The sequence below is a fragment of the Mustela lutreola genome, chromosome 6 (assembly GCF_030435805.1).
Source record: "Mustela lutreola isolate mMusLut2 chromosome 6, mMusLut2.pri, whole genome shotgun sequence".
NCBI lineage: Eukaryota > Metazoa > Chordata > Mammalia > Carnivora > Mustelidae > Mustela > Mustela lutreola.
This window is the reverse complement of record NC_081295.1, coordinates 124,674,010-124,700,051: the sequence shown is the minus strand read 5'-3', so window position 1 is coordinate 124,700,051 and position 26,042 is coordinate 124,674,010. Positions and strand designations below refer to the sequence as shown.

Sequence of the window (26,042 nt, the reverse complement as noted above, 5' to 3'; positions counted from 1 at the left end):
TGCCCCTGCATAGCCCCTCAGGTCAAGTGCAGTATAGCTTTGCACAGGCCATTCTGTCAACCTGGGATGCTCACTCTTCTGCTCTGCTTCTCTAATCCAGTTCTTTATTCCAGACATACTCAAAGGATCTTTTTCTATAGAAAGGCTTCTCTGATTTCTCCCATCCCCTTCTAATCATTTCTGTGTTCTTATGTCTTGTGAACAATTATGTGCTTAATTTGTACCAAAGAAAAAAATTCCCTTTGAAAGAAGGGAAATCAGTTCTGAATTAGTGAAAAAAACTACACATTAAAAATTATGTAAATGTAGTAGCTGCCATTGCTTTAAGGTCCTGGAAATTGATTTACCTACTACTAAAAAAAAATTTCAAACCTAGTTTGAAGGACACTTGAAATTATGTATGAATAATATATTACTTTTGAAATGTAAATAATGCCTCTAAATGTTTGAAATAATTTGTTCTTTTAAGCAGATGAATGGTGTTAGCAAGCCTGTAGGAAATGTCTCTTATTTTAGAGATCAGATTACCAGCATTTGGATCAGTGAGGCCTCGTTGTACATTTATCTGCATGTTATGTATTGCTTGGTACTTACTCTTGTGTCCTTTCATGTATGTGTGTTCTGCCTTCCACATTAAACTGGGAAATCCTCGGGGGGGCAGAGATTTCTCTTCTTTGTCTTCTGGACCCCAAGTATTCACAAATCAGGATTGGCACACAGTTATTAATGTTTATTAATCAGTACCAGATGGGGATAACAAACAACAACAGGAAAGTGTGATTCATTCCTATGCCACCAGTCTGTACTGATCCTCAAGGAGACAGGTGTGTGGTTGGTACTTGGGGGACAGAGTAAAGAGCAGACACAATCCCTGTCCTTTGCATTGAGCTCCCAGTGTCCTTAAGGAGCAAGACAAAGACATAAGAAACCATTTGGAAGTGATATAAATTACCAAGCTTAATGCTAACCAAAAGTTGAAAATGGGGATCAGGTTGCAAGAGATATACTCAGATCCCTCTGGAGCTCTTCCCCTTGCATTGTGATGCTCAGTTTGCCCTATTCTTATGGTACAGATCTAGGACTTTGGGGAAGTGGGGGGAACCTTTTGCCTATAGGACCCTTGACTACCAGGACCAATATTGCTTTCTTTTCTCCTTCCCTCTAGGATGTCAAAAGTACCCTGGAAAAGTAAGTGATTCTTGCATCTCTTTGAGTGAGTTAGGTCTTGGCTTAGAGACCAGGAGTACAGTAAGAAGTTAGGGGAGAAGGAAAGTCACGCAGAGTCCGGGTAGGATGTGGGAGAAGGTTCATTGCATCCATGAAGCCAGTTAGAGAGGAAATCATTGGGAGTAATAGTCCATTACCTTTTCCCTTTTGAACATCAGGACTAACCTGGTAAGGAAAATTCCAAGGGAATGTAGAACCAGATTCTCCCTGTGCCTGTGGGTGGAAATGTGTCCAAACAGGACAGACAAAGGAAGGGGCTGAGAGAGTGGAGAGAGTGATTACTACTTGCATGAAATATAGCCATACCTCCAGAAAGTTCTGAGACTCATTCTTAAAATAAGGCTTTGTCCAGGGGCCATATGGTTCTCCATAGATTGGCAAAAGAAAGCAGTAAGTGAGTACTTGTCTTCAGATAGGAGGGAGAAAGTGGGAGGATGGAGAACTTTAGTTTCTCCCTAAAGAGAATATCTTCATACTCACTCAGATTGAGCTTCCCCTGATCCTGCCCTTTCTTCCCCTATCTCCCTATCCCTCCTAGATGTGAGAAGGTGAAGACCATGGAGGTGACTTCAGTGTCTATAGAGCTGGAAAAGAACTTCAGCAATTTCCCCCGACAGTACTTTGCCCTAAGGAAAATCCTTAAACAGCTAATTGGTGAGTTGTTCCCAAAAGTAAACTAGCAGAGTGAATCAGCAGAGAAGAAAGTCTTTAGATCCCACTTTATCTGGGCTTCACTTATCCCATCTGTCACTTTTTGTGCCCATCCCTTCACCTGGCTTTCAATTTCACTGTGAGTAACAGGGTTAGGTGTCATCTATTCTTAGGCCCACACTTTTCTAAATAGGCACCCAGAGAGGTTAAATAATATGCTAAACTTGTCCCCCCTTGAGAGTGAAAGGGAGTATCATTAATACTTACTCAGAGAAAATAGTCATGAACCAGGACTATTCCAGATAAATGGTCACCCTATCCCTAGACCATAATGCTGTCTTGCTGTTATCCTTCTTAACATTTTCTGTTCTTTCTGGCCCTTAGACTGTGATTTGTGCTTCTTCACATAGTGAGATGATGTCATAGGATGATGGAGAAGGGATCAGGCAGGAACCTAAAATCAGCCCTTGCAGAATCAAGAGATCATTAACTGTTTACTTTAGGGCCAGGGTGAGAAGGGAAGCCATTGTTCCTTCCTCTCCCTTAGGTGACACCATGGATTGAGAAAGTTAACCAAACTAAGGTGTTCTGGGGATCTTTAAGGAAGCAGGCTCTGTAAAGGCAGGCTGGAAGAGTGAGGCAGGGGCATTTAGCTATTCCCATCTCATCTAGCTCCCCACTCTGGCTTCTCCCGCCAGCGGATGTGACCCTGGACCCAGAGACTGCTCACCCTAACCTAGTCCTGTCAGAAGATCGTAAGAGCGTCAAGTTTGTGGAGACAAGACTCCGGGATCTCCCTGACACACCACGGCGGTTCACCTTCTACCCTTGTGTCCTGGCTACTGAGGGCTTCACCTCAGGCCGACACTACTGGGAGGTGGAGGTGGGTGATAAGACCCACTGGGCAGTGGGCGTGTGCCGGGACTCCGTGAGCCGAAAGGGCGAGCTGACTCCACTCCCTGAGACTGGCTACTGGCGGGTGCGGCTGTGGAATGGGGACAAATATGCAGCCACCACCACGCCTTTTACCCCTTTGCACATCAAGGTGAAACCCAAGCGGGTGGGCATATTCCTAGACTATGAGGCTGGCACACTGTCTTTTTACAATGTCACAGACCGCTCTCATATCTACACTTTTACTGATACTTTTACTGAGAAACTTTGGCCCCTCTTCTATCCAGGCATCCGGGCTGGTCGGAAGAATGCTGCACCACTTACCATCAGGCCCCCAACAGATTGGGAGTGACAGGTAGGGATGTGGTAATAATTGGGGTGAGTCAGGGTCAAGAGCTATGGGCCTTCCTTCCTGTGACCTGCTGGAACGTCTTTGTGTCTGCCTGGTTCCAGTCCTGCACTGTCTAGGAGAAGCACCTTGGTTTCTAGAATGGTTTATATGGAGGAGTAGATAGGACTGGTCTAGGATGAGAGCACAGTTGCGTCTCCCTTCTCGCAGGGTGGGGAGCTAGTTCCCAGGGGTTGACTTCCCTGAAGTCCATCAGGTTTTCTATTGCACATGTATAGGTTGGGAAGGAAGGAGAGGCGTTTCCGGAAACAGAAAGGCTATGGGAGGGTCTGACTTGCTCAAAACCAGAAGAGGAAACAGAAACCCCTGTACATCCTTTTAGGGGGTTGTTTGACCCAGAATGGTCCTTTTTCTTGAGGAAGATCAGAGGGGTCTGTGTACCCCTAGACTAAAATAAAGATGAATAATAGTTGCTCTTATGGGTCTAGAAGTTAAGGAGTTTTGTTTTTTTTGAGGGCAGAGATTGAGCATCAAGATTAGAAAGAAAGTCGGGAAAGGGGCTAAAGGAACAGATTCCTAGCAACTAATGAAGGGGAAAGGGGTTTCCTTGGTCTTCCATTCCCAGAGTAAGTTGCCATTAGGATTGGCCAGAGGTAGGACTGTGGGGAGGAGAGTGTGAGAAGAAAGGAGAGGAGAACTTGGGTCCATGCCTCAGCCTTCAGCAAAGCTGGCTTAGTGCCTGCCTCCTTAGAGTTGGTTGTCTCCAAAATGTCAGTCAGTCACCTTTCTCCTGCAGAGATGAGGAATCTCCCTCAAGACGTATCTACCCTTCACTGCTTTCCCAAGGGAACCTGGAAAGAACAGTCAGGTATTAGAGGAAAGAGAAAGGTTTTTCTATCTAAAGCCCTGGCCTTAAAGAATGTTACTAAGTATAGCTGATCCCTAGTTGTCAACATTACTCCTTGGCTAAGGTGTCCAAGCCAAAAAGGGAGAAAGGAAATGGAGTCTTTCTCACTCTGAGGAAAGGGTAGAAGAGAGGGTATGTAGAGGGAAGGGTCAGATAGGCAACTTCCTTTAGTCTGTGTGCATATGGCCTGGAACTAGTGTTCACAGGAGCCAGTCTTTTGCTTATTTGTTGCCATCCTTCACCTTTTGCCATTTCCCCTATCAGAGAATGTAAATCATTTTAACATTAGGCCAAAATAAACAACTTCTAGGGTACATATGTTGTCAAAAAAGGTTAAAGCAATGCATGCCAAACCAAACTAAAATGATTTGGAATATCTGCTATTTGGGTGATGAAGGGTTCACAGAAGATTGGGACAAGAAACTGCAGTTTATTGAGGGTGTTTCAGTTCCTCCTACCACCTCAACAGGACTTTGTCCAAACTCTCCTCTTACCTTTGTGCCTTGACTGTGGTTCTTTGTGGCAAGATGCTTTGGTTGGTAAAACAGAATATGGAACAAAGGATCCACTGAAGTGATCTCTGTGTTGTGTGGTAATTTGACAATGGCCTTGTGTTGATGCTTAAGAATCACTGGTGTTAAGAATGCATGATCCTGGGGTTTGCCCTCAGTGATTGATCAAGGTCTGGGGTGGGCCTGGATGTCTACATTTTAAACATACTCCTCCTTTGAATTTAGGGATCCTTGTGAAATTAATCCCAGAGGAGGTTTTGGCCATTTTTTCTGAGCTGGAGGCCTGGTTTCCTGCGTGGTCTGACAGGGTTTGAGAAGGGAGAGAGGCCTTACTCTCCTGGCCTAATGCTGCCCTCTCCCTATCCCAAGGTTCATTCATGTTCTGCCACTCCAGCTCACATCCCTCTACTTCTGACTTCAGGAGCTGGTGGTCATTATGAGGCAGAAGTAAACACAGGATGTCAAACAGAACAAACAGGAGACAGAGGTCAGAATAAGGGATGTGAAGTATATGATTGGGATAGGGGAGGTGGGAGAGGGGAGAGTTTCAGGGGCAGGAGATGTCAAAAGTTTCTGTGCTCCAGTACCTAAGATGAGAAGTTAACTAGGATCACCTACTGTGTCTCCAGCACTGCATAATAGGAAGTTTTTTTGTTTTGTTGTTGTTGTTGTAGTTGTTGTTGTTGTTGTTCAGTGGAAAAGAATGGTAATAAGCTCTGCTTCTCTCTCTTGATCACCCTGGTGATCCTTTCCAATTTCACTCCCAGTGGTACCAGTGCTTTCTTTGAATGTTTAACTTCTGTTCCTTCAATCTGTAGATCTTTAAGGCATCTGCCTTTGGCTTCAGGAGAGTAGGGCAGAAGTTCTAGCTGGGTATAAATTGCACATAACCATCTCCCCAACCTATCTGCATAAAGAAACCAGTCTTCTGTCCTAAAAATGTTTTGAAGTTTAAGGTCCTCTCCTGTTCTAGTGAGCAGTGACTTTCCTACCTAGGATAACTGATCATGGGCTTGAGGAAGACTAGAAGGAAGCCAAAACTCAGAAAGGGACCCCGGACTTGGGTTGCAGGGGTGGGTATGGCTTTACGAACAACTGGGGTCGGTGAGGCCGCAGGGTGGCGCCAAAGTAAGGATCGCGGAGAGAGGCTCACCGGCCCAGGAACTACACTTCCCAGGAGGCCGTGCGCGGGCGCCTGAAGCGGGGCTATCGGAAGGGCGGGACCTGCGGACAGTCGTGCGTGAGGCCCTCGCGCGGCGCAGATGGCTGGGCCGGTTAAGGACCGCGAGGCCTTCCAAAGGCTCAGCTTCTTGTACCAGGTGAGTCCGCGTCTGGTGACTTACGGGGAGGCGGTCGGGTGTAGCTGGCCACGAAGTAATGGTTTCCTTCCTCCAGGCCGCCCACTGTGTCCTTGCACAGGACCCCATGAACCAGGCGCTGGCGAGGTTTTATTGTTACACGGAGAGGACCATTGCAAAGCGGCTGGTCTTGCGGCGGTGAGACGCTCAGGGAATCTAGCTGCGGGCGGGACGCGGGAAAAATGGGAGAGGGAGCGCGGGCCTTCGGACCACCATCCCACTCCCTCCGCAGGGACCCCTCGGTGAAGAGGACCCTCTGTCGTGGCTGCTCTTCCCTCCTCATCCCGGGCCTCACCTGCACCCAGCGCCAGAGACGTGAGTGCCCCTAATGGGGATGAATGAGGAGCACCAGTGGGCTCGCTTTAGATGGCGTCTGGCGTGAAATTTAGAGCTGCCGGATTTTTCAAGCTCTGGGTTGAATTGCTGAATTCACTTGGACCAACTAAGGAAAGGCTGGGCAGTAGGGAAATGATGTTGCTGTAAGAGGTAACCCCCCTCCCCATTTTTGCATGGTGGAGGACAGGATTCACATCACCATTCACTGATTTATTTAACAAATATTTTTCTAAGATGTGTCAAGTATTGATCCATTATTCTCACTGAAGTTACAGTCTGATAGGACGGACTAAGAAACAAGATAGTGTAGTAAAATGCTTTGCTTGAGGAACTAAAATGCTAAATTACCTTCCTGATAGGCAAAAGAAGTGAGAAATGGAAATTCAGGCAAGTTTGAGGACTCTGAGACAAGAGAGCTTGTGGTGCTGTCAAGGAGACTAGAGTCCAGGAGCCTGGAGTTTGAGGTAGACAAGGCCAACGTATAAGGCTGGAGAAGGAAACAGGGCAGATCCTCTTCCAAATTAAGGAGTCTGGACTTTATCTTAAGGGATACCAAGAAACTGACAGACTTTAAGCAGGGCTAACACACCTCAAATTTGTATTCAAAGTTGGGGAGTGTTCGGATTCCTACTGAGAAACAGTGGAGGCAAAACTGGATCCAGGAGATCTTTTCTTCTCCTACTAAACCTGGGCACTCCTGCCACACACACACACCCCTTTCTTCCAGGCTGCAGGGGACAGCGCTGGACAGTACAGACTTGCCTAACATGCCAACGCAGCCAGCGTTTCCTCAATGATCCTGATCATCTACTCTGGGGAGACCGGCCTGAGGCCCAGCTGGGGAGCCAGGCAGGTGAGAGGTTTGTAGAGAAAAATTGGGGATGCCCCAGGAAGATAGGGGTGATGGGAGACATAGAGCTAAAAGGACACACAGGTGGATTCTGGATTGCTGTGAGAGGTGCTACAATCTGAAAAAATTCAAATTCTCATCTACCCAGATCTCAAACCACCACAGTCCCTGCCAAACGCAGCCCACCCCATTCCAGCCCACCTCCCTGAGGAGAAAGTGTAGCCTCAGAGCTCTGGTCACCAGTAATGGATTCACCCTATCTTTCAAATAAATAAAAATAGTTCTGTTTCACTTTGTGTGCTTCTGTGAGTATTTCAGCTCTTCATTCTATTTCTCTTACTTCAGTTTGTATTTTTCTGTCACTGGTCTCTGTCTTTATTCTCATATTCCTACCATGCTCATGCTCATGTTCCTACCATTCAGGGAGATCCTGATTTCCATAGACCACTTGACCCCACCAAGCAGCTTCCATTTCCAGGGCCCTGACTCCAGTGCTCCTTCATCCCTGCTTCCTCAGTACAGTGCCACATTTGTAACTCACGATTCAGGGTTGTCTGTAAGAGTTTGAGACTTCATGGAGCATTTTTTATTGAGGTAGCCTTCACTGTTGACTAAAGGGCTAGACCGACTACTGATGCCACTGGCGATATTTTTATTTTTTTTAAGTTCTTTATTAGCAAGAGAGCACAAGTGGGAGTGGGGGACAGGAGCAAGAGGGAGAGGGACAAGCAGACTCCCTGCTGAGCTGGGGAGCCCAACTTGGGGCTCAATCCCAGGACTCTGGGATCATGACTTGAGCTAAGGGCAGATGCTTAACTGCACCACCCAGGTGCCCCTGCTGTTGTTTTTAAACAAGGAAAAAAATTTAGAGGGTCAGAGTGGCTTCATATCCTCCCAGCTCACTCAGCCTTTCCCAATCTCAGTCAGTCGTCTTCTATAAAATCCTACTAAGAGAAATTGTACAAATTTGAACTAACAAGGTCAAAGGTGCTAATGAAAGGACACTGGTGGACACTACACAAGTATGCCCCATAGGTAAACCCTCAGGGTTTTCTTAACAATGAGTAAACAAGAAAATTGTTTTATTATCCCTAGGGAACTTACTCAAAGATAGTTTCAGACTGACTTATTTGCTAGGTTCCAGCTAATCAATTTACCTCAAACATAAAAATAAAATTCACTCTTCCCAGAATGCAGGTTTTTCCCTTCCTTTCTCTTATAAATCCTGTGTTGTACTTAATTTACTGCTGCACAAAGGTCATTGCATAATGTGGCTTCAAAAAACAATGATTCTGTGGACTAAGCTATCTGAGAGCTTTGCTGGGTAGTTTACTCTGTTCCATATGGCATCAGCTGGAATCACTCAGCTGCATTCAGCAAGTGGTTGTGGCACCTGATCTGGAAGACCCAAGAAGTTTCTTTTGCATGTCTGGCACCTCATTGCTTTTCAGTGTGGCCTCACTACATAGCTGGTTTTCAGGTCCTCACAGCATGGCTGTCTCAGGGTGGTTGAACCTCTTACATGCTCTGGCTTCACAAGAGAGCATTTCAAGAGGACAAGCTCCAAGTTACAAGTACTTATCAAGACTCTGTATTCTTCACATTTGCTAATGTCCCCTTGACAAAGCAAGCCATGTAACCCAAGCCCAGATTCTACAGGGAAGGGGCTGCAATGGGACATGAATACTGGGAGATTTCATTCATTCCCTGGGGTCCACTAATGTGGAAATTTACATCTTTATTTTGCCTTCATCCCTGATTCAGTGTCTCCACTGATTGCTTCATATGTTAATAAATTATGTGCAGGGAAAATAGTAATTAGTGCTCAAGTAACTAAATGTTTCTGAGTACTTTATCACTTATTTCTGGAGATAACGTCTACCTGGTTTAGGGTAGACCTGGACCCTTTTTGTTTTCAGCTCATATTCCTTGGCTGCGCCCATGAATCTCATTTCTGAGTTCATTGGCTCTTGAACACTAGGTCTGATTTTTGGCTAAGTTTAAGTGTGCTGTGGTTGCTCATGATTGAACATGCCCACAGTGGGATGATAATAGGGGAACTTGGGAGTTTTTGTTTTGTGGCTGAATCACAGAGTGATACCTCTCATGTGGGAGAATGAGAATAATGTCCCAATTCGGAAAATAGATGAAATAATGTGGAATACAGTTCACTTAGGAGTTTCGGGTTCATTCATCTGTTATGTTTTTATCAGTATAGGTTCCTCTAACTAGAGAGAATATTCCTATTCCTCCTTCTTAACCTCTGTCCTTCATGTTTACTTTTTTTTTTTTTTTTTTTTTTAGATTTTTTTATTTTGGGGTTGCCTGGGCAGCACAGTTGGTTAAACGGTTAAGTATCTGCCTTCGACTCACTCAGGTCATGATCCCAGGGTGCTGGGCTTGAGCCCTGGGTTGGATTCCCTGCTCAGTGAGGAGTCTGCCTCTCCGTCTCCCTACCCACCCACACACCCATGCTCTTCCTCAGACTCTGCTCTCTCTCAAAATCTTAAAAAAAATTTTTTTTTTTTATTTTCAAGTAATCTACACAGAACATGGGACTCGAACTTACAACCCCAAGATCAAGAGTCACATGCTGCTCAGGTTGAGCAGGCCAGGTACTTCTCATTTTTACTTATAAAAATTGCTAATATATGCAAAATATATGGACTCCGCATAACAAGCAGGAAATCAAATCCTAGTATGCAACGGCTTTCCTAATGTTTCTAAACAATTTAGTAATTCAAAATGTGTACCCTTTGTGCTGGGTGTTGTATATAAGTGATAAATAACTGAATTCTACTCCTGAAACCAATATTGTGCCCGTAAACTAGAATTTAAATAAAAATGTTCTTAAAAAGCCAAACCAATACAAAGTATATAGCAAATCATTAGTTTCAGAGGTAGAGTTTAGTGATTCATCAGTTGCATGTAAGACCTACTGCTCATTATATCAAGTGCCCCCCTTAATGCCCATCATCCAGTTATCCCATATCCTGCCAACCTCCTCCCACCCCAGCAATTCTCAATTTCTTTCCTATAGTTAAGAGTCTCCTGGGGTGCCTGGTGACTCAGTTGCACATCTGCCTTCTGGTCAGGTCAGGATCCTGGGCTCCTGGGATCAACCGAGCAGGGAGCCTGCTTCTCCCTCCCCACTGCCTGCTACTCCACCTGCTTGTGCTATCTCCCTCTCATAAGTAAATAAACACATGTATTTTTAATATCTTATAATCACATTTGTTAGTATTTTATTCTCTGTTCTGAATGAATCATAATTAGAAAGGTCTTCCCAACCCACAAGTTGTAGATGTTATCAATGTGTTCTTTTAGTACTTATATGGTATCATTATGTTTAAATTTCTGATTTATTGGGGCTTAGTGTAGCGTGTAATGTGAAGTGTGGCTCTAATTTTATCTTTTCCCAGAGGCTATCCAGTTGTTCTAATACCATTAAAAGCCTGTCTTTCCCCCAGAGATTTGAGATGTCATTTTACTGGCATAACATTGATCACAGTGACAAAAGTGCCAAAGTTTGTCAAAGCAGCTGTTAGTAATGTTGTAGAGAAATGGTCCCACCATAGCATTGCTGATTGGAGGGCAAAATGTTTAATAGAATCCCTGTGGAATAGAATTTAGTACCATCTAAGAAAATTACATCTATTAATCACCCTTAGACTCAGAAACTTCATTTCTAATAATCTACTCAGTATATATTTCCACAGTGAACATGCATGAGTGCATTCATTTTGGCATTAGTTGTTGTAACACTGGAAATGACACAATGTCCATCAGTACGAGACCAAATAAACTGGTACATCCAGACAACAACACTGTGCAGCTATAAAAAGAATGAAAAAGACCTGCATGTAGTAATATGGAGCAATCCTCAGGACATATTATTAAATGATAGAAATTGATGTGGGAAACAAAGGTGGAAGAAGAATTATTGAATTTCCTTACTATCTGCAGCCCATTGACAAGTCCTTGAAAATAGGCAGTGACATTCCTCTTGGGACTCAACTGCCTGGATGTTAAAACTTTCCTAAGGGCAAAAAACAATCATAGCCCTGCTCCCCCAAGAATCCTGTAAGTCTACTTTAACATAAAAATTCCTTTGGAAATTTCCTTTATTTCTCCTCCCCAAGATACATATTGGCAATCATTCCCCAAGTATATGGCCCACCGATATACATCTGAAGGGTTTCATGTCTAAGGTTTTATTAAACAATAATAAATGACCTTTTCCCAGTAATAGCTAGCCCCTTCAGAATCCTGGAAACCTTGCTTCCAAAATTCCTTAGAGATTTACTATCCCTAACCCCCTCCCAACTTGAAAGTATATAATGGGTCACTCCTCATGACCCGATCGCTGCTCTTTCTGCCCACAGGTCCCTGTGCTTTAAAAGAACCACCCTTGGGGCACCTGGGTGGCTCAGTGGGTTAAAGTCTCTGCCTTCGGCTCCGGTCATGATCCCAGGGTCCTGGGACGGAGCCCCACGTCGGGCTCTCTGCTCAGCAGGGAGCGTGCTTCCTCCTCTCTCTCTGCCTGCCTCTCTGCCTACTTGTGATCTCTGTCTGTCAAATAAATAAATAAAATCTTTAAAAAAAAATAAAAATAAAAGAACCACCCTTTTGCACCAAAGACATCTCAAGAATTCTTTCTTGGTTATTGGCTCTGGACCCCACCCCACCAAACCTCACCTATATTCCAAAACCACATCAAGGTCATGATCCCAGGGTCCTGAGATTGAGTCCAGCGTCGGACTCCTTGCTCAGCAGGGATCCTAGTTCTCCCTCTGCCTGCTGCTCCCCCTGCTTGTGTTCTTTCTCTCTCTCTCTCTCTTGCTCTTTCAGAAATAAAAATCTTTTCAGAAAAGAAACGAAACCACTTTTTGGAAGGTAGGTGATGGGAGATGTGAATCAGGGACAATATATATGTCAGAGGATACTGCAGAGGGAAGGGGGCCTGCCTAAAGAGTCTACCACAGATTTTTATAAGCAGTGGCATGCAAAATCAGAACTTCTTAAAGTCTGCTGCTGTGGAGGATGTCCCTGGCTCAAAGGTGCTTAGGTAGCAAAGATTTCAGATGGGACAGCATTATCTCAGGATCCCTGGGGTCACAAGAAGAACAGGGGTGCCTGAATGCTACAGGATTCCCAGACATCAGAGCAAGGAAGCAGGCTGAACACAGGGAGTCCAGGTGCCAACTTTCTGCTCAATTTTGCCATAAACCACAAAAGGCTTTACACTTGCACAATTGCACTCCAGGTAGGGGCCTATTACAAGGCAGAAGCCTGGAGAGACTTCCCTCCCTTTCCACCAATCCCCCACCAGGAATGACTCAAGTCCACGTCACAGGAGCCCATAAAGTTTGGAGACTTGAAACTGGGTCACTTTCCTGAGCTAAAAATGGTCAGTCACAGGTGGAGTGAACACAGAGTTCAGATGGAAACCAGGGAGACAAGGGTGACTGACTGCTTTTCTGTGAGGGATCACTAAAGAGTAGGGGGCATGAACTTTCAGTTCCAGTGCTAGAGATCATGGTGCCACCGTTTTCATCTCCCCACTGCGTAAAGGGACAGGAAGGGCTAGGTAGGGAGAGATAGAGGGCTATGCAATCAGGCTCACAGAAATCCCCAAAATGCAGAAGTGGAAGGAAACCAGAGATAAGGGAAAACTCCAGACCACCCTGCCCTAGTGTTCAAGTGCAGAGTCTTATTTATGACAGTTTCCTGTGGTCAACAGAAAATAATCAAACCCTAAAAGGAAGTAAGCCATGAAAGATGTTATCACTAGTCCTTAATCAATGGAAAAAGATTTTAAGTTCCCTGGTTAGCTTTCAATAAAGGACTGCTTAAAAGACCTCGGTTGCAACCCTGTCTGGACTCCTCTCACTCCTGGGAGCTTTTCCTGTATCCTTGCTTAAAACTCTTATCACTTTACTCACTCTCCTTTATCTGGGAGATTCATTCTTTGACTCCTTGAGACAAGAACCCAGCTCTGAAGCTTCACCATCAGTGCTGAAAGCCTTCAAGGAGCAAAATATCACCCCATAGTGGAATCCAGAGCTTCTGACATTAAGCCTGGCCACTTTGCAAGGGAGACATTTCCACCAGGGCAAAGACACCTGAAAATCGGCACAACCGGCTCCTCCTCCAGAAGATGAGCAGGAACAATTCACTAGCGAAGTTTACTGATCATAGAAAACTGCACAACTTCAGCTCTTGGGGAAAACAGTATATACCATTTGTGGGATTTTTTAAAATTATTCCTTAGTCTTTCAATTTTATTTTTTCCAGCTATTTTTTTTAAGATTTTATTTATTTATTTGACAGCACAAGTAGGCAGAGAGGCAGGCAGAGAGGAGGAAGTAGGCTCCCTGCTGAGCAGAGAGCCTGATGTGGGGCTTGATCCCAGGACTGTGGGATCATGACCTGAGCGGAAGGCAGAGGCTTTAACCCACTGAGCCACCCAGGTGCCCCTCTTATTTTTTTTTTAAAGAATTTATTTATTTATTTGACAGACAGAGATCACAAGTAGGCAGAGAGGCAGGCAGAGAGAGAGAGGAAGAAGCAGGCTCCCCGCCAAGCAGAGAGCCTGCTGCGGGACTTGATCCCAGGACCCTGAGATTATGACCTGAGCCGAAGGCAGAGCCTTAACCCACCGAGCCACCCAGGCACCCCTATTTTCTTATTTTTTCAATTATTTTCTTTACTCATTTTTATCTTTATTTTCATATATACATTATATATTTTTTCATTGTACATTTCCTGTCATTGTATTTTATTTTATTTTATTTTTGTATATATATAAATTTTTCTCTTTCCAGTTTTGGGATCTAGTTTCTTTTCACAGACCAAAATACACCCAGGATCTAGTTTATTGTTTTGTTCTGGTTTACTTCTTCTTGGATTTTTTTCTTATTTTGTTTTGTTTTTGTTTTGTTCTGGTTTGTTTTTTTCTGTTGTTATTATTTTCATCTTTTCTCTTTAATCTATTCTGTTCTCAATATATTGATGAGACAGAGGAACTCACCCCCAAAAAAAGAACAGGAGGTAGTACTCACTGACAGGGACTTAATCAATAGGGATAAGTAAGATGTTGGAACTAGTTTTCAAAACAATGATTATAAAGATACTAGGTAGGTTTAAAAATGCTAATACTAAAACAAAACAAAACAAAAAAACTATTACTGAGATGGAGTAAAAAATGGAGGCTCTCACCGCTAGGATAAATGAGGCAGGAGAGAGTCAGCATATAGAAGACAAAATGATGGGAAATAGGGAACCTGGGAAAACAACTACTGGATCACCAAGGGAGACACTGGGAAATCAGAGATACCATAAAGCAAAATAATATCCAGATGATAGGGGCCCCAGAAGATGAAAAGAGAGAGGGGGGCTGAAGGTTTATTTGAACAAATTATACCTGTGAACATTCCTAATCTGGGGAAGGCAATGGGTATTCAAGTACAGGAGGCACAAAGAATGCCCCTCAAAATCAATAAAAATAGGTCAATACCTCCACACATAGTAGTGAAGCTTGCAAATTTCAGAGATAAGGAGAAATTCCTGAAAGAAGCCCTGGGACAAGATGTCCTTAAGCTACAAGGGTAGAAACATAAGGATGGCAGCACACCCATTTGCAGAGACCTGGCAGGCCAGAAAGGACTGGCATGATATACTCACTGTGCTAAATGTGAGAGATAAGCAGCCAAAAATACTTCATCCAGCAAAGCTGTTATTCAGAATGGAAGGAGAAATAAAGAGCTTCCAGGACAAACAAAACAAATTTGTGAACACTAAAACAGCTCTGAAAGAAACAGTAAAGGGATCCTTTGAGCAGAGAGAAAAGCCAAAACTAATAAAAATCAGAAAGAGGGGCGCCTGGGTGGCTCAGTGGGTTAAGCCGCTGCCTTCGGCTCAGGTCATGATCTCGGGGTCCTGGGATCGAGTCCCGCATCGGGCTCTCTCTGCTCAGCAGGGAAGCCTGCTTCCTCCTCTCTCTCTCTGCCTCTCTGCCCACTTGTGATTTCTCTCTGTCAAATAAATAAATAAAATCTTTAAAAAAAAAAAAAAATAAAAAAATAAAAATAAAAATAAAAATCAGAAAGAAACAGACAATCTACAATAACAGGGACTTTACAGATAATAGATGGCACTAAATTCATATCTTTCAATAATTACTCCTGAATGTAAATGGCCTAATGCTACAATCAAAAGACATAGGGTCGGGGCGCCTGGGTGGCTCAGAGGGTTAAGGCCTCTGCCTTCAGCTCAGGTCATGATCTCAGGGTCCTGAGATCGAGCCCCGCATCAGGCTCTCCGCTCAGCAGGGAGCCTGCTTCCCTTCCTCTCTCTCTGCCTGCTTCTCTGCCTACTTGTGATCTCTGTCTGTCAAATAAATAAATAAAATCTTTAAAAAAAAAAAAAAGACATAGGGTATCACAATGGATTTAAAAAGACAAGACCAGGGGCGCCTGGGTGGCTCAGTGGGTTAAGCCGCTGCCTTCAGCTCAGGTCATGATCTCAGGGTCCTGGGATCGAGCCCCACATTGGGCTCTCTGCTCGGCAGGGAGCCTGCTTCCTCCTCTCTCTGCCTGCCTCTCTGCCTGCTTGTCATCTCTCTCTGTCAAATAAATAAATAAAATCTTTAAAAAAAAAAGACAAGACCAGGGATGCCTGGGTGACTAAGCCAGTTAAGCATCTGTCTTCTGCTTAGGTCATAATCCCAGGGTCTGGGGATTGAGTCCTACATTGGACTCCCTCTCAGTGGGAGCCTGCTTCTCCCTCTACCTGCCACTCACCTGCCTGTGCTCACTCTCTGTTTCTCTCTCTCTCTCTCTCTCTCTCTGACAAATAAGTAAAAAATTTTTAAAAAGAAATAACCAAGATCCATCAATATGATGTCTATTAGAGACTCATTTTGGATACAAAGACACCACCAGATTGGGCGCCTGGGTGGCTCAGTGGGTTAAGCTGCTGCTTTTGGCTCAGGTCATGATCTCAGGGTCCTGGGATCGAGTCCTGCATTGGGCTCTCTGCTCAGCAGGGAGCCTGCTTCCCTTCCTCTCTCTCTGCCTGCCTCTCTGCCTACTTGCGATCTCTCTCTGTCAAATAAATAAATAAAATCTAAAAAAAAAAAAAAAAAAAAGGGAGGGGGGAAAGAACCATTTATCATGCTAATGGACATAAAAAGAAAGCTGGGGTAGAAATCCGTATATCAGACAAACTAGATTTTAAACCAAACTGTAATAGGAGATGAGAAAAGACACTATATCATAATTAAAGGATCTATCCAACAAGAAGATCTAACAATTGTAAATACTTATGCTGAAAGACCTGCGGATCCCCTTACCCAAGAATTCAACACTGCCACAGGATGCAAACAGCAAGACGTTCTTTATTGTTTCGCAGGCGCCTGCGGGTGGTCAGCAGCTCCTGCTAGCTGAGCACACCAGGCTGGGGTAGTGCAGGATTTTTATGGACAAACAAGTTTCGGGAGGGGCTGACCTGACTGATTGATAGTTTGAACAGGCATACTTGGCGTCAGTGGAGTGGATCAGAGGACCCATGTGCGAAAGCAGACAAAGCAATCTTACAGAAGCAGAACTGGCCGGTAGTTAGCCCACGCATGCGAATGAAAGCACTATCAGGATATTGAAGGCCTGGTTACTATCAAGCCAAGGCTATTTTCCCTCTAATGAGGCACTAACATAAAGACAATTGGGAGTCTCCTGGTGAAATGTTACATTCCTGCTATCAAACGTAAGGTAACTTCTTTGTTGTAAATCTCAAGGACATTTGCAAACCAAGGGAGACTCCTACCCTGCAGGACTGTGATTTCTGCAAGTTAACTATTTATAATGCTACACATATGGAGGGGAGCGGGTGAAGGGGGGGGGTGCAAGGCGCCAGCTTTTGCTTTGTCCTCAGCCAGCCTCTTGCTCCTTAGAGTTGAGGGTTTAAGCAATTTTTCATTTCTTAGCAGAGCATTAGAAGCATTATTATACAGAAGCCAGAAACAGCTGGGTTAAACACAGATTTTTGCTATTCGTTATCCTGTTATGCTGCTTGCTGACTCCCTTATCTATGGTCAGCTGGCCACAGTTTCTTAGTTAGCATAAGCTGGTTATAAAAAGAATGTTAAAACTTATAGGCTATAGTATAGTTCTGACCTGGCGTCCTTCAATGCCCTTAACATGGAAGCAGCCAATTATATTGACCAATTAATAACAAACACATCAACAATAATACAATAATAGTAGGGGACTTTAACACCTCCCTCACAGCAATGGTCCTCACTCCACTGAACCTCACCTAGGTTCTAGAACTTCATCACAAGCACCTCAAAATTGAAATTAATTTTTTTGAAATTAATTTTGAAAGAAAAATCAAAGTCTAATATTAGAAATTAAAGCAAATAAAACCTATTTATTTAGCAAATTTTAAGGTACCTATTAAAGAAAATAATTATTTCTGGTGACTTTTGAATATAGAACTCTGTACATCCTTTATGGTAAATATTCTAAGGAGTAAGAGAACAACAAATTTATATAAAATTTTATTTAGTAATTTTATTGTTAGGAGTAGTAATTGTTGCAGGGTTTTTTTTAATATTTTATTTTATTTATTTGAGAGAGAGAGAGAATGAGAGAGAGCATGAACAAGAAGGTCAGAGGGAGAAGCAGACTCCCCATGGAGCTGGGAGCCCGATACAGGACTCGATCCCAGGACTCCGGGATCATGACCTGAGCCAAAGGCAGTCGTCCAACCAACTGAACCACCCAGGCGTCCCTAATTGTTGCAGTTTTAAAGCTATTTTATGTATATATGTTTTATGTATATTTTAGTATAAAGCAAATAGGCAAGTATGTCCAGGTTACTAGGAGCCAAGATTTCCAATTTCCCTGGTAAAAGATATAGAATACAGAATCAAGTCCAAGATGGTGAAAGAGGAGGAGACCTTAATTTCGTCTGGTCCCAGGAATTCAGCTAGATAGCTATGAAACCAGACTGAACACCAGCAAACAACCTGAGATCTAATAAAAGAACAGCTGCAACTCTACAAATAGAAAAGCCACCACTTCCTGCAAGGTAGGAGGTTTGTAGAAGAGAATCAGAGGCAATGCTGTGGTTTTGGAATATAGGTGAGATTCAGATGGGATCCAGAGCTGACAACCAAGAAAGAACTCTTGAGATATCTTTGGTGCAAAAAGATGGTTTTATTAAAGCACAGGACTGGTGGGCTGAAAGAGCTGCACTAGGGTTGTGAGCAGAAATTGATCATATACAATGGGGTTGGAGGAAGTAAGGAAAAAGGGAGGTTTCAAAAGGATTTTCACATGTTGAAGACGACCCCCAGGAAACTGGAAGTCTAGCCCATTATCAACCTAAGGTTGTTTTTCCCTCTGGTAAAACATTAACATTAGATAGTTGGGAGGGGCACTAAGAGGTTCAGTTGTTAAGTATCTGCCTTCAGCTCAGGTCCTGGGATTGAGCCCCACATCAGGCTCCCTTCTAGGCTAGAAGCCTGCTTCTCCCTCTCCCACTCCCCCTGCTTATGTTTCCACTCTCTCTGTCTCTCTCTCTCTCTCTCTCAAATAAGTAAAATCTTTAAAAAATAGTAAGATAGTTGGGAGCTTCCTGGAAGAAAGTCCCACTTATGGGTGGGTGGTGTCACAGAAAATCAGCTTGTATTTTGTCTTTAGCTAGGCTTCTGCTCCCTCATCAGCAATATATGAGTGGGGGGAGGGACGGTGGGGCTCCATCAACCGGCTATCAGCAAGTGATAGAGCAGTGGAGAATAAAATCAGAACTTTTATAAGTCTGCCCTGCTGGAGTGGAACCCTCCCTGGGACAGTGTGGCCACAGAACCCTCAGGGTCACAGAAAGGAGGGGGTGACTGAGCATGGCAGAGCTCCCAGATATCAGAGTGGGGAAGCCACAAAGCTACAAAGATGGAGCCCAGGAGTGGGCTCTCAGCTCGGTGTTGCCATAAACTGTGCTCCATAGCACAGTCGGGCCCCTCACTGCAGGGGCCCAATAAGCAGCAGAACTGGGAGAGACTCCCCTTCCTTCCCTGGGAGAAGCAGCACAGGAGCATGCCACAGGAATCTGCTGGGTTTGAAGACTCATAACAGGACCATGTGCTGGAGAAAGAAATGCTCTGTCACAGGCCAGGTGAGCACAGAGTGTGGCCAGATCAGGGAGACAGGAGTGACTGACTGCTTTTCTCCAAGGGTGCACTTGATGTGGGAAACAGAGGCGGAAGAAAAGTTACTAAGTTTCCTTACCCACTGACAAACCCCTGAAACAGGCAGAGTGACATTCCTCTAGGGACTCAACTGCCTCCACCTTAATACTTTGCTAAGGGACAAAAGGCAATCCTAGCCTGACCAACCCGCCCCAACCAGGATCCTGTGGGTCTACTTTAACATATAAAAATTCCTTTGGAAACTTCTTTTATCTCTAAACCCTCCAAGATACGGGTTGGCAATCATCCCCAAGCATGTAGCTCACCAATATTTATCTGAAAGTTCTCATGACTAAGGTTTTATTAGATAGTAATGATGGGGGAGCAGGAGGCTGACTGAGGACAAAGCAAAAGCTGGCACCTTACATGCCCCCTTCCCCCCCACCTCAGTGACCTGTGTGACATTCATCAGGCACTCCTGGCTGCCCGGGGGAAAAAAAAATAGTTAACTTGTAGAGACCACAATCCTGCAAGACAGGAGTCCCTCAGTTTACAAATGTCCTAGTGATTTACAACCAAGAAGCTACCTTATCAATAGCCTAACTTCCAGAGACAAGTAACTCAGTTCCTAAAGCCCTAACATTGCCCTCCCCTCCATAAAACTGAAGGAGGCTGAGGCAGAAGGAAATGTAAATAAAGTTAAATTTCTTTTAAACCTAAAGCTCATTGACAAGGATGTGTGATAGTGATGAAGTTCTAGAACCTAGGGGAGGTTCGGTGGGCTGAGGTCTGGAGCCGATGACCAAGAAAGAATTCTTGAGACATCTTTGGTGCAAAATGGTGGTTTATTAAAGCATAGGGACAGGACCCTTGGGCAGGAAGAGATGCTGCTGCCGGGGGTTGTGAGAGATGGCAAGGTTATGTACCTTGCAGTTGGGGGAAGGTGAGGGGAAGGGAGGTTTCAACGGAGCTTTCATATGCTAAAGAGGGCCTACAAGGTACCGGGATAACAGAGGTCTTGCAGCTTGATCAGTGTTGTCTTTTGGCAAGCGATTCACATTTTTGCTATCAAGTGTCTTTGTTAGTGAGATTTGGGTTTAGAAGAAATTTAACTTTATTTAGGGCTTGAGGAACTGAGTTATTTGCCTCTGGAAATTGTGCTAATTGATAAGGCAACTTCTTTGTTTGTAGATCTCTAGGACATTTGTAAACCAAGATTGTGATTTCTGCAAGTTAACTATTTGTTTTTCCGCTTATGGCAGTCAGGGGTGCCTGAGGAATGTCACACACATTACCTAGGGGAGCGGCTGGAGAGGGGGGTGCAAGGTGCCAGCTTTTGCTTTGTCCTCAGCCAGCCTCCTGCTCCCTCATCAATAGGAGGAATGTGACTTTCCACCAGGAAACTCCCAGCTGTCTTCATGTTAGTGCCTCATTAGAGGGAAAAACAGCCTTGGCTTGACAATAACCAGGCCTCCAGTATCCTGACCGTCTTCTTTACCATGACAGCCCTTCTGAACACCCCCTTTGTCCTCACCTACCCAACTCCTGTGTCTATAAGCAGCCACTCCTCAGGATAGTGGGGCAGCAGCTCTTCCTGCCCATCGGTCCTGTCCCCATGCTCTAATAAACCACACAATTTTCCACCAAAGATGTCTCAAGAATTCTATCTTGCCTCCGGACTCCACCCCACTTAACCTCACCTATATTCTAAAACTTAATCACACGGAGAAGTGGGGCTCCAACTTTTTGTCTTCCAGGCCAGAGATTTGGAGCTACTATTGTAAGGACCTATTTTATATTTTTATTTTAGCCAGAGGCTTCCATTGAGGTTAAACAATAACTTTGTTGTTTAACCCTTAAGCAGTCCCCCAGGGGACTTAAAAACAAGTCCTGGAAACCAGCCTCAGGTAACAAAGCTCAAATACAAGGGTAGGTCAGGCCAGGCGCATACTGTCTCCTAGCTACCAAGGTGATGGGCTAGTTTCCATGGCTACTGTGGGGTGAATTGTAATTCAATTAGCTGCCTGTGTATGGCCAGGCCCAACCACATGGCCTTTGCTCTATAAAAGGTAGCCTGGAAAGCAGAGAGGTGGCTCTGACCAGTCTGTTTGACGATCAGTTTGATTCTGGATGCTTGGCGCAAAATAAAGCTTTGCTTGACCTTCGCTTTGTATCAGTCTCACTCCTTTAATCATGGACCCATTATTGGGGCATCCATTTTTGGGGGGCCTAACACTATTTTCATTTTTTTTTAAAGAATTTACTTATTTATTTGACAGAGATCACAAGTAGGAAGAGAGGAAGGCAGAGAGAGAGAGAGGAGGAAGCAGGCTCCCCGTGGAGCAGAGAGCTGGATGTGCGGCTGGATCCCAGGACCGTGGGATCACGACTGGAGCCCAAGGCAGAGGATTTAAACCACTGAGCCCCCCAGGAGCTCCTGGAGGCTACTATTTTCATTTTCATCCTCTAAAGATGTGAGGAAAGACTTTGGGGAACAAAAGCCACATAGAAGGTGCCGAATGGTTCAGTCAGTTAAGCATCTGTCTTCAGTTCAAGTCATGATCCTGATGAGGGAGCAGGAGGCTGGCTGAGGACAGAGCAGAAGCTGGCGCCTCACACCCCCCCTCTCCACCTGCTCCCCTGCATAATATGTGTAGCATTCCTCAGGCACCCCTGACTGCCATAAAACAATAAATAGTTCACTTGCAGAGATCACAATCCTGCAGGACAGGAATCTCCCTTGCTCTACAGATGTCCTAGAGATCTACAAACAGGGAGGTTACCTTATCAATAGCACAAATTTCCAGAGGCAAATAATTCTCAGTTCCCGAAGCCCTAATGTCTCCCTCCCCACCATAAATGGAACTGGAGGAAGCTGAGGTAGAAGGGAATGTAAATGATAGCAGGATCATAACACCCCACCAAGAATCTCCCAACTATCTTTATGTTAATGGCTGGCCTAAAGATGGCATGGATCAAGCCACAAGGGCAAGACCTCCTCCCAGCACCTTGTAGGCCCTCTTTAACATATGAAAACTCCGTTGAAACCTCCCTTCCCCTCACCTTCCCCCAACCACAAGGTATATAACCTGCTATCCCTCACAACCTGTGGCAGCATCTCTTCCTGCCCAAGGGTCCTGCCCCTATGCTTTAATAAACCACCATTTTGCACCAAAGATGTCTCAAGAATTCTTTCTTGATCATCGGCTCCGGACCTCTGCCCACAGAACCTCACCAAGGTTCTAGAACTTCATCAATCCCATGGTATAGGGATCGAATCCTGCACTGGGTTCCCTGCTCAGTGGGAAGCCTGCTTCTTCCTCCCCCTGTCTCTGCCTGCCGCTGCCCCAGCTTGTGCTCTCTCTCTGTGTCAAATAAATAAGTAAAATCTTTAAAAACAAACAACAACAATAAACAAACAAACAAAAACAAACAGAGCAAACCAGAGCAGATTACCTAGCCCAGTCCCCTGGCAAGGGCAGTACAATTCTGCCTAGGGCATAGACACTTGAGAATCAGTGCAACAGTTCCCTCCCAAAAAGATAAGACCCAGAATAATATCCAGCCTAGACCAAGGTTAGAACTGCGAAACTCCAGCACTAAAACAAAACAAAACAACCTTCCAGCTTAGAGCTCCTGGGTGGCTCGGTGGATTGAGCCTCTGCCTTTAGCTTAGGTCATTATCTCAGGGTCCTTGAATCGAGCCCCGCATCAGGCTCTCTGCTGAGAGGGGAGCCTGCTTCCCTCTCTCTCTGCCTGCTTCTCTACCTACTTGTAATCTCTTTCTGTCAAATAAATAAATAAAATCTTTTAAAAACAAAACAAAACTCCTGCTCTAGGGGGAATACAGCACATAGAATTCATGGCTTTTTCCCCCATGATTCTTTAGTCTTTCAACTTTACTTTTTTTATTTCCTTTTTCAAACAATTTATTTTTTTAACTCTTTTTAAATTTTTTTAAGATTTTATTTATTTATTTGAGAGCGAGAGAATGAGTGAGAGAGAGAACAAGCAAGGGGAATGGCAGAGAAAGAGGGAGAAGCTGGTTCCCCCACAGCAGGGAGCCTGATGCAGGGCTTGATCCCAGGACTCTGAGATCATGACCTGAGCCAAAGGCAGACACTCAACCGACTGAGCCACCCAGATGCACCTTATCAACTCCTTTTTTAAATCCTCTTTAATTTTCATTTTTACGTTATGTTCTATCCCTTCATTGTATATAATCTTATTATAAATATATATATATTTTTTTTTCTTTCTTTATAATTTTGGGATGCAGTTTCTTCTAACAGACCAAAATACCTCCAAAATCTAGTGTATGGTTCTGTTCTATCAACCTGTCTGATCATATTCAATCTTTTATTTCTTCTTTTTGTTTTTCTTCTTGCTTTATTTTGTTAAAGTCTTTTAAAATTTTCATCTTTACGATTACATTCCATCCTTTCATTGTATTTAATTTTATTTTTGTATTTGTAACTTTTTCTTTCTTGTTTTTTATTTTTTAACTTTTCTTTCTTTACAATTTTGAGATGTAGTTTCTTCTAACAAACTGACCAAAATACACTTGGGAAATAGTGTATTGCTTAGTTTTTTTCACCTGTTTGTATCCCTTCCTTTTCTGTTGTTGTGGCTTTTCTCTCATTCATTTTTTCTTTCTTTTAATTTACATTTTTATAGTTACATTCTATCCTTTCATTGTATTTAATTTTATTTTTGTACATATATAAGTTTTTCTTTCTTTATAATTTGGAATCTAATTTTCTAAAAAACAGACCAAAATACAAACAGAATCCAGTATTTTGCTCTATTCTGCTCACCTGTCTGATTATATTCTCTTTTTCTTTCTCTCTCTCTTTTTTCACCCTGGTGTCAGGTCTCTACTGATTTGTTTAGTGTATATTAATCTGGAGTCATTGTTGCCATTTTAGTATTTTGTTCTTTCATTCATCCATTCTTCCCTGGACAGAATGACAAGATAGAATACTCACCTTGAAAAAGAGAACAAGAGGAAGTACTGACTGCTAGGGACCTAATCAGTATGGGCATAAGTAAGACATCAGAACTAGACTTCAAAATAATGATTATAAATATATTAGCTGGGCTTGAAAAAGCAAAGATGCCCGAAAGTCCCTTTCCAGAGAAATAAAAGAACTAAAATGTAACCAAGTCGAAATAAAAAAAGGCTATTAAAGAGAGGCAATAAAAAATGGAGGCTCTAACTGCTAGGATAAATGAGGCAGAAGAAAATTAGTGATATAGAAGATCAAATGATAGAAAATAAAGCAGCTTAGAAAAAGATAAACAACTACTGGATCACAAGGGGAGAATTCCAGAGATAAGTGATACAATAAAAGGAAACAATATTAGAATAACTGGATCCCAGAAGAAAAGAAGGGCGGTAAGGTATATTGGAGCAAATTATAGCAGAGAACTTCCATAATCTGGGAAAGGAAGCAGGCATCAAAATCTAGGAGGCACAGAGAACCCCCCCCTTAAAATCAATAAAAATAGGTCAACACCCTGACACATAATACTGAAACTTAAGAATCTTAGAGGCACAGAGAAAATCCTGAAAGCAGCTCAGGACAAGAGGTCTGTAACCTACAATACAAGGCTAGGAACATTAGATTAGCAAGAGATCTATCGACAGAGACCCAGCAGACCAGAAAGGACTGGTAGGATATATTCAGGGTGCTAAACAAGAAAAATATGCAGCCAAGAATATTTTATCCAGCTAGGATGTCATTCAAAATAGAAGGGGTGATAAAAAGTGGCCAGGACAAACAAAAAATAAAAGAATTTGTGATTACCAAATAAGCCCTACAATAAATATTAAAAAGGGTCCTCTAAGCAAAGAGAGAGCCAAAATAACACAGACCAGAAAGGAACAGAGACAATATACAGAAAGTCACTGTAATTTACAGGCAATATGATGGCACTGAATTCATATCTTTCAACAGCTATTCAGATGTATGGGATAAATACCCGAATCAAAAGACACAGGGTATCAGATTGGATAAAAAAGCAAGACCCATCCATATGTTGTCTGCAAGAGACTCATTTTAGACCCAAAGACACCTCCAGATTTAAAGTGAGGGGGTAGACCAATGTTCATAGCAGCAGTGTCCACAATAGCCAAGCTGTGGTAGGTCCAAGATATCTTTCAACAGATGAATGGATAAAGATGTGGTTCATATATACGATGGAATATTACTCAGCCATCAGAAAGGATGACCATCTACTGTTTATTTGCACTGACATGGATGGAAGTGGAGGGAATTACACTAAGGGAAATAAGCAGAGAAAGACAATTATCATACAGTTTCACTCATATGTAGAATATAAGGAATAGCACAGAGGACCACAGGGGAAGGGAGGGAAAACTGAATGGGAAGAAATCAGAGAGGGAGACACATCATGAGAGACTCTGGACTCTGAGAAACAATCTATGGATTGCAGAAGGGAAGGGGGTAGGGATGGTATAACTGGGTAATGGGCATTAAGGAGGGCACATGATCTCATGAGCCCTGCGTGTTTATTTGTTTTTCATTTAATTTTATTTTTTCAGGGGAACCTGGGTGGTTCAGTGGGTTAAAGCCTATGCTTTCAGCTTGGGTCATGATCCCAGGGGCCTGGGACAGAGCCCCACACTGGGATCTCTGCTCAGCAGGGAGCCTGCTTCCTCCTCTCTCTCTCTCTGCCTGCCTCTCTGCCTACTTGTGACTTTTGTCTGTCAAATAAATAAATAAAAATCTTTTTTAAAAA

General features: G+C 43.6%; 2 protein-coding genes across 13 annotated transcripts in view; both read left to right on the top strand.

The window, feature by feature from the left end:
• Positions 1-5,853, top strand: part of TRIM39 (tripartite motif containing 39) — a 15,440-nt gene extending 9,587 nt beyond the window's left edge. For 4 of the 7 annotated variants that reach the window (XM_059179070.1, XM_059179066.1, XM_059179068.1 and 1 more), the window contains 4 exons: positions 1,166-1,188; positions 1,766-1,881; positions 2,577-3,127; positions 5,718-5,853. In XM_059179070.1, coding sequence (XP_059035053.1) covers positions 1,166-1,188; positions 1,766-1,881; positions 2,577-3,124 — 687 coding nt within the window. In that variant the 3' untranslated portion in view covers positions 3,125-3,127; positions 5,718-5,853. Of the gene's footprint in view, positions 1-1,165; positions 1,189-1,765; positions 1,882-2,576; positions 4,606-5,717 lie in introns of those variants that run through there. The other 3 variants (XM_059179071.1, XM_059179072.1, XM_059179067.1) reach the window with 3 other exon arrangements.
• RPP21 (ribonuclease P/MRP subunit p21) lies at positions 5,723-26,042 on the top strand. Of its 6 annotated transcripts, none has more exons than XM_059179076.1 (6): positions 5,723-5,859; positions 5,936-6,036; positions 6,131-6,213; positions 6,962-7,087; positions 9,622-9,699; positions 21,557-26,042. In XM_059179076.1, the coding sequence occupies exons 1-6, from the start codon at positions 5,803-5,805 to the stop codon at positions 21,697-21,699; spliced, it is 588 nt and encodes a 195-aa protein (XP_059035059.1). In that variant the 5' UTR covers positions 5,723-5,802; the 3' UTR covers positions 21,700-26,042. The 6 variants fall into 6 exon arrangements, with proteins under 6 accessions (XP_059035059.1, XP_059035061.1, XP_059035058.1 ...); XM_059179078.1 differs by lacking the exon at positions 21,557-26,042 and adding an exon at positions 11,470-11,742; XM_059179075.1 differs by lacking the exon at positions 21,557-26,042 and adding an exon at positions 10,125-10,312.

Coding starts and splice junctions, on each gene's coding strand:
- RPP21 (XM_059179075.1), top strand. CDS start 5,803: ATGGCTGGGCCGGTTAAGGACCGCGAGGCCTTCCAAAGGCTCAGCTTC. Junction 5,860..5,935: donor GGCTCAGCTTCTTGTACCAG/GTGAGTCCGCGT, acceptor TCCTTCCTCCAG/GCCGCCCACTGTGTCCTTGC. Junction 9,700..10,124: donor GCTCAGGTTGAGCAGGCCAG/GTACTTCTCATT, acceptor TCTTTCCTATAG/TTAAGAGTCTCCTGGGGTGC.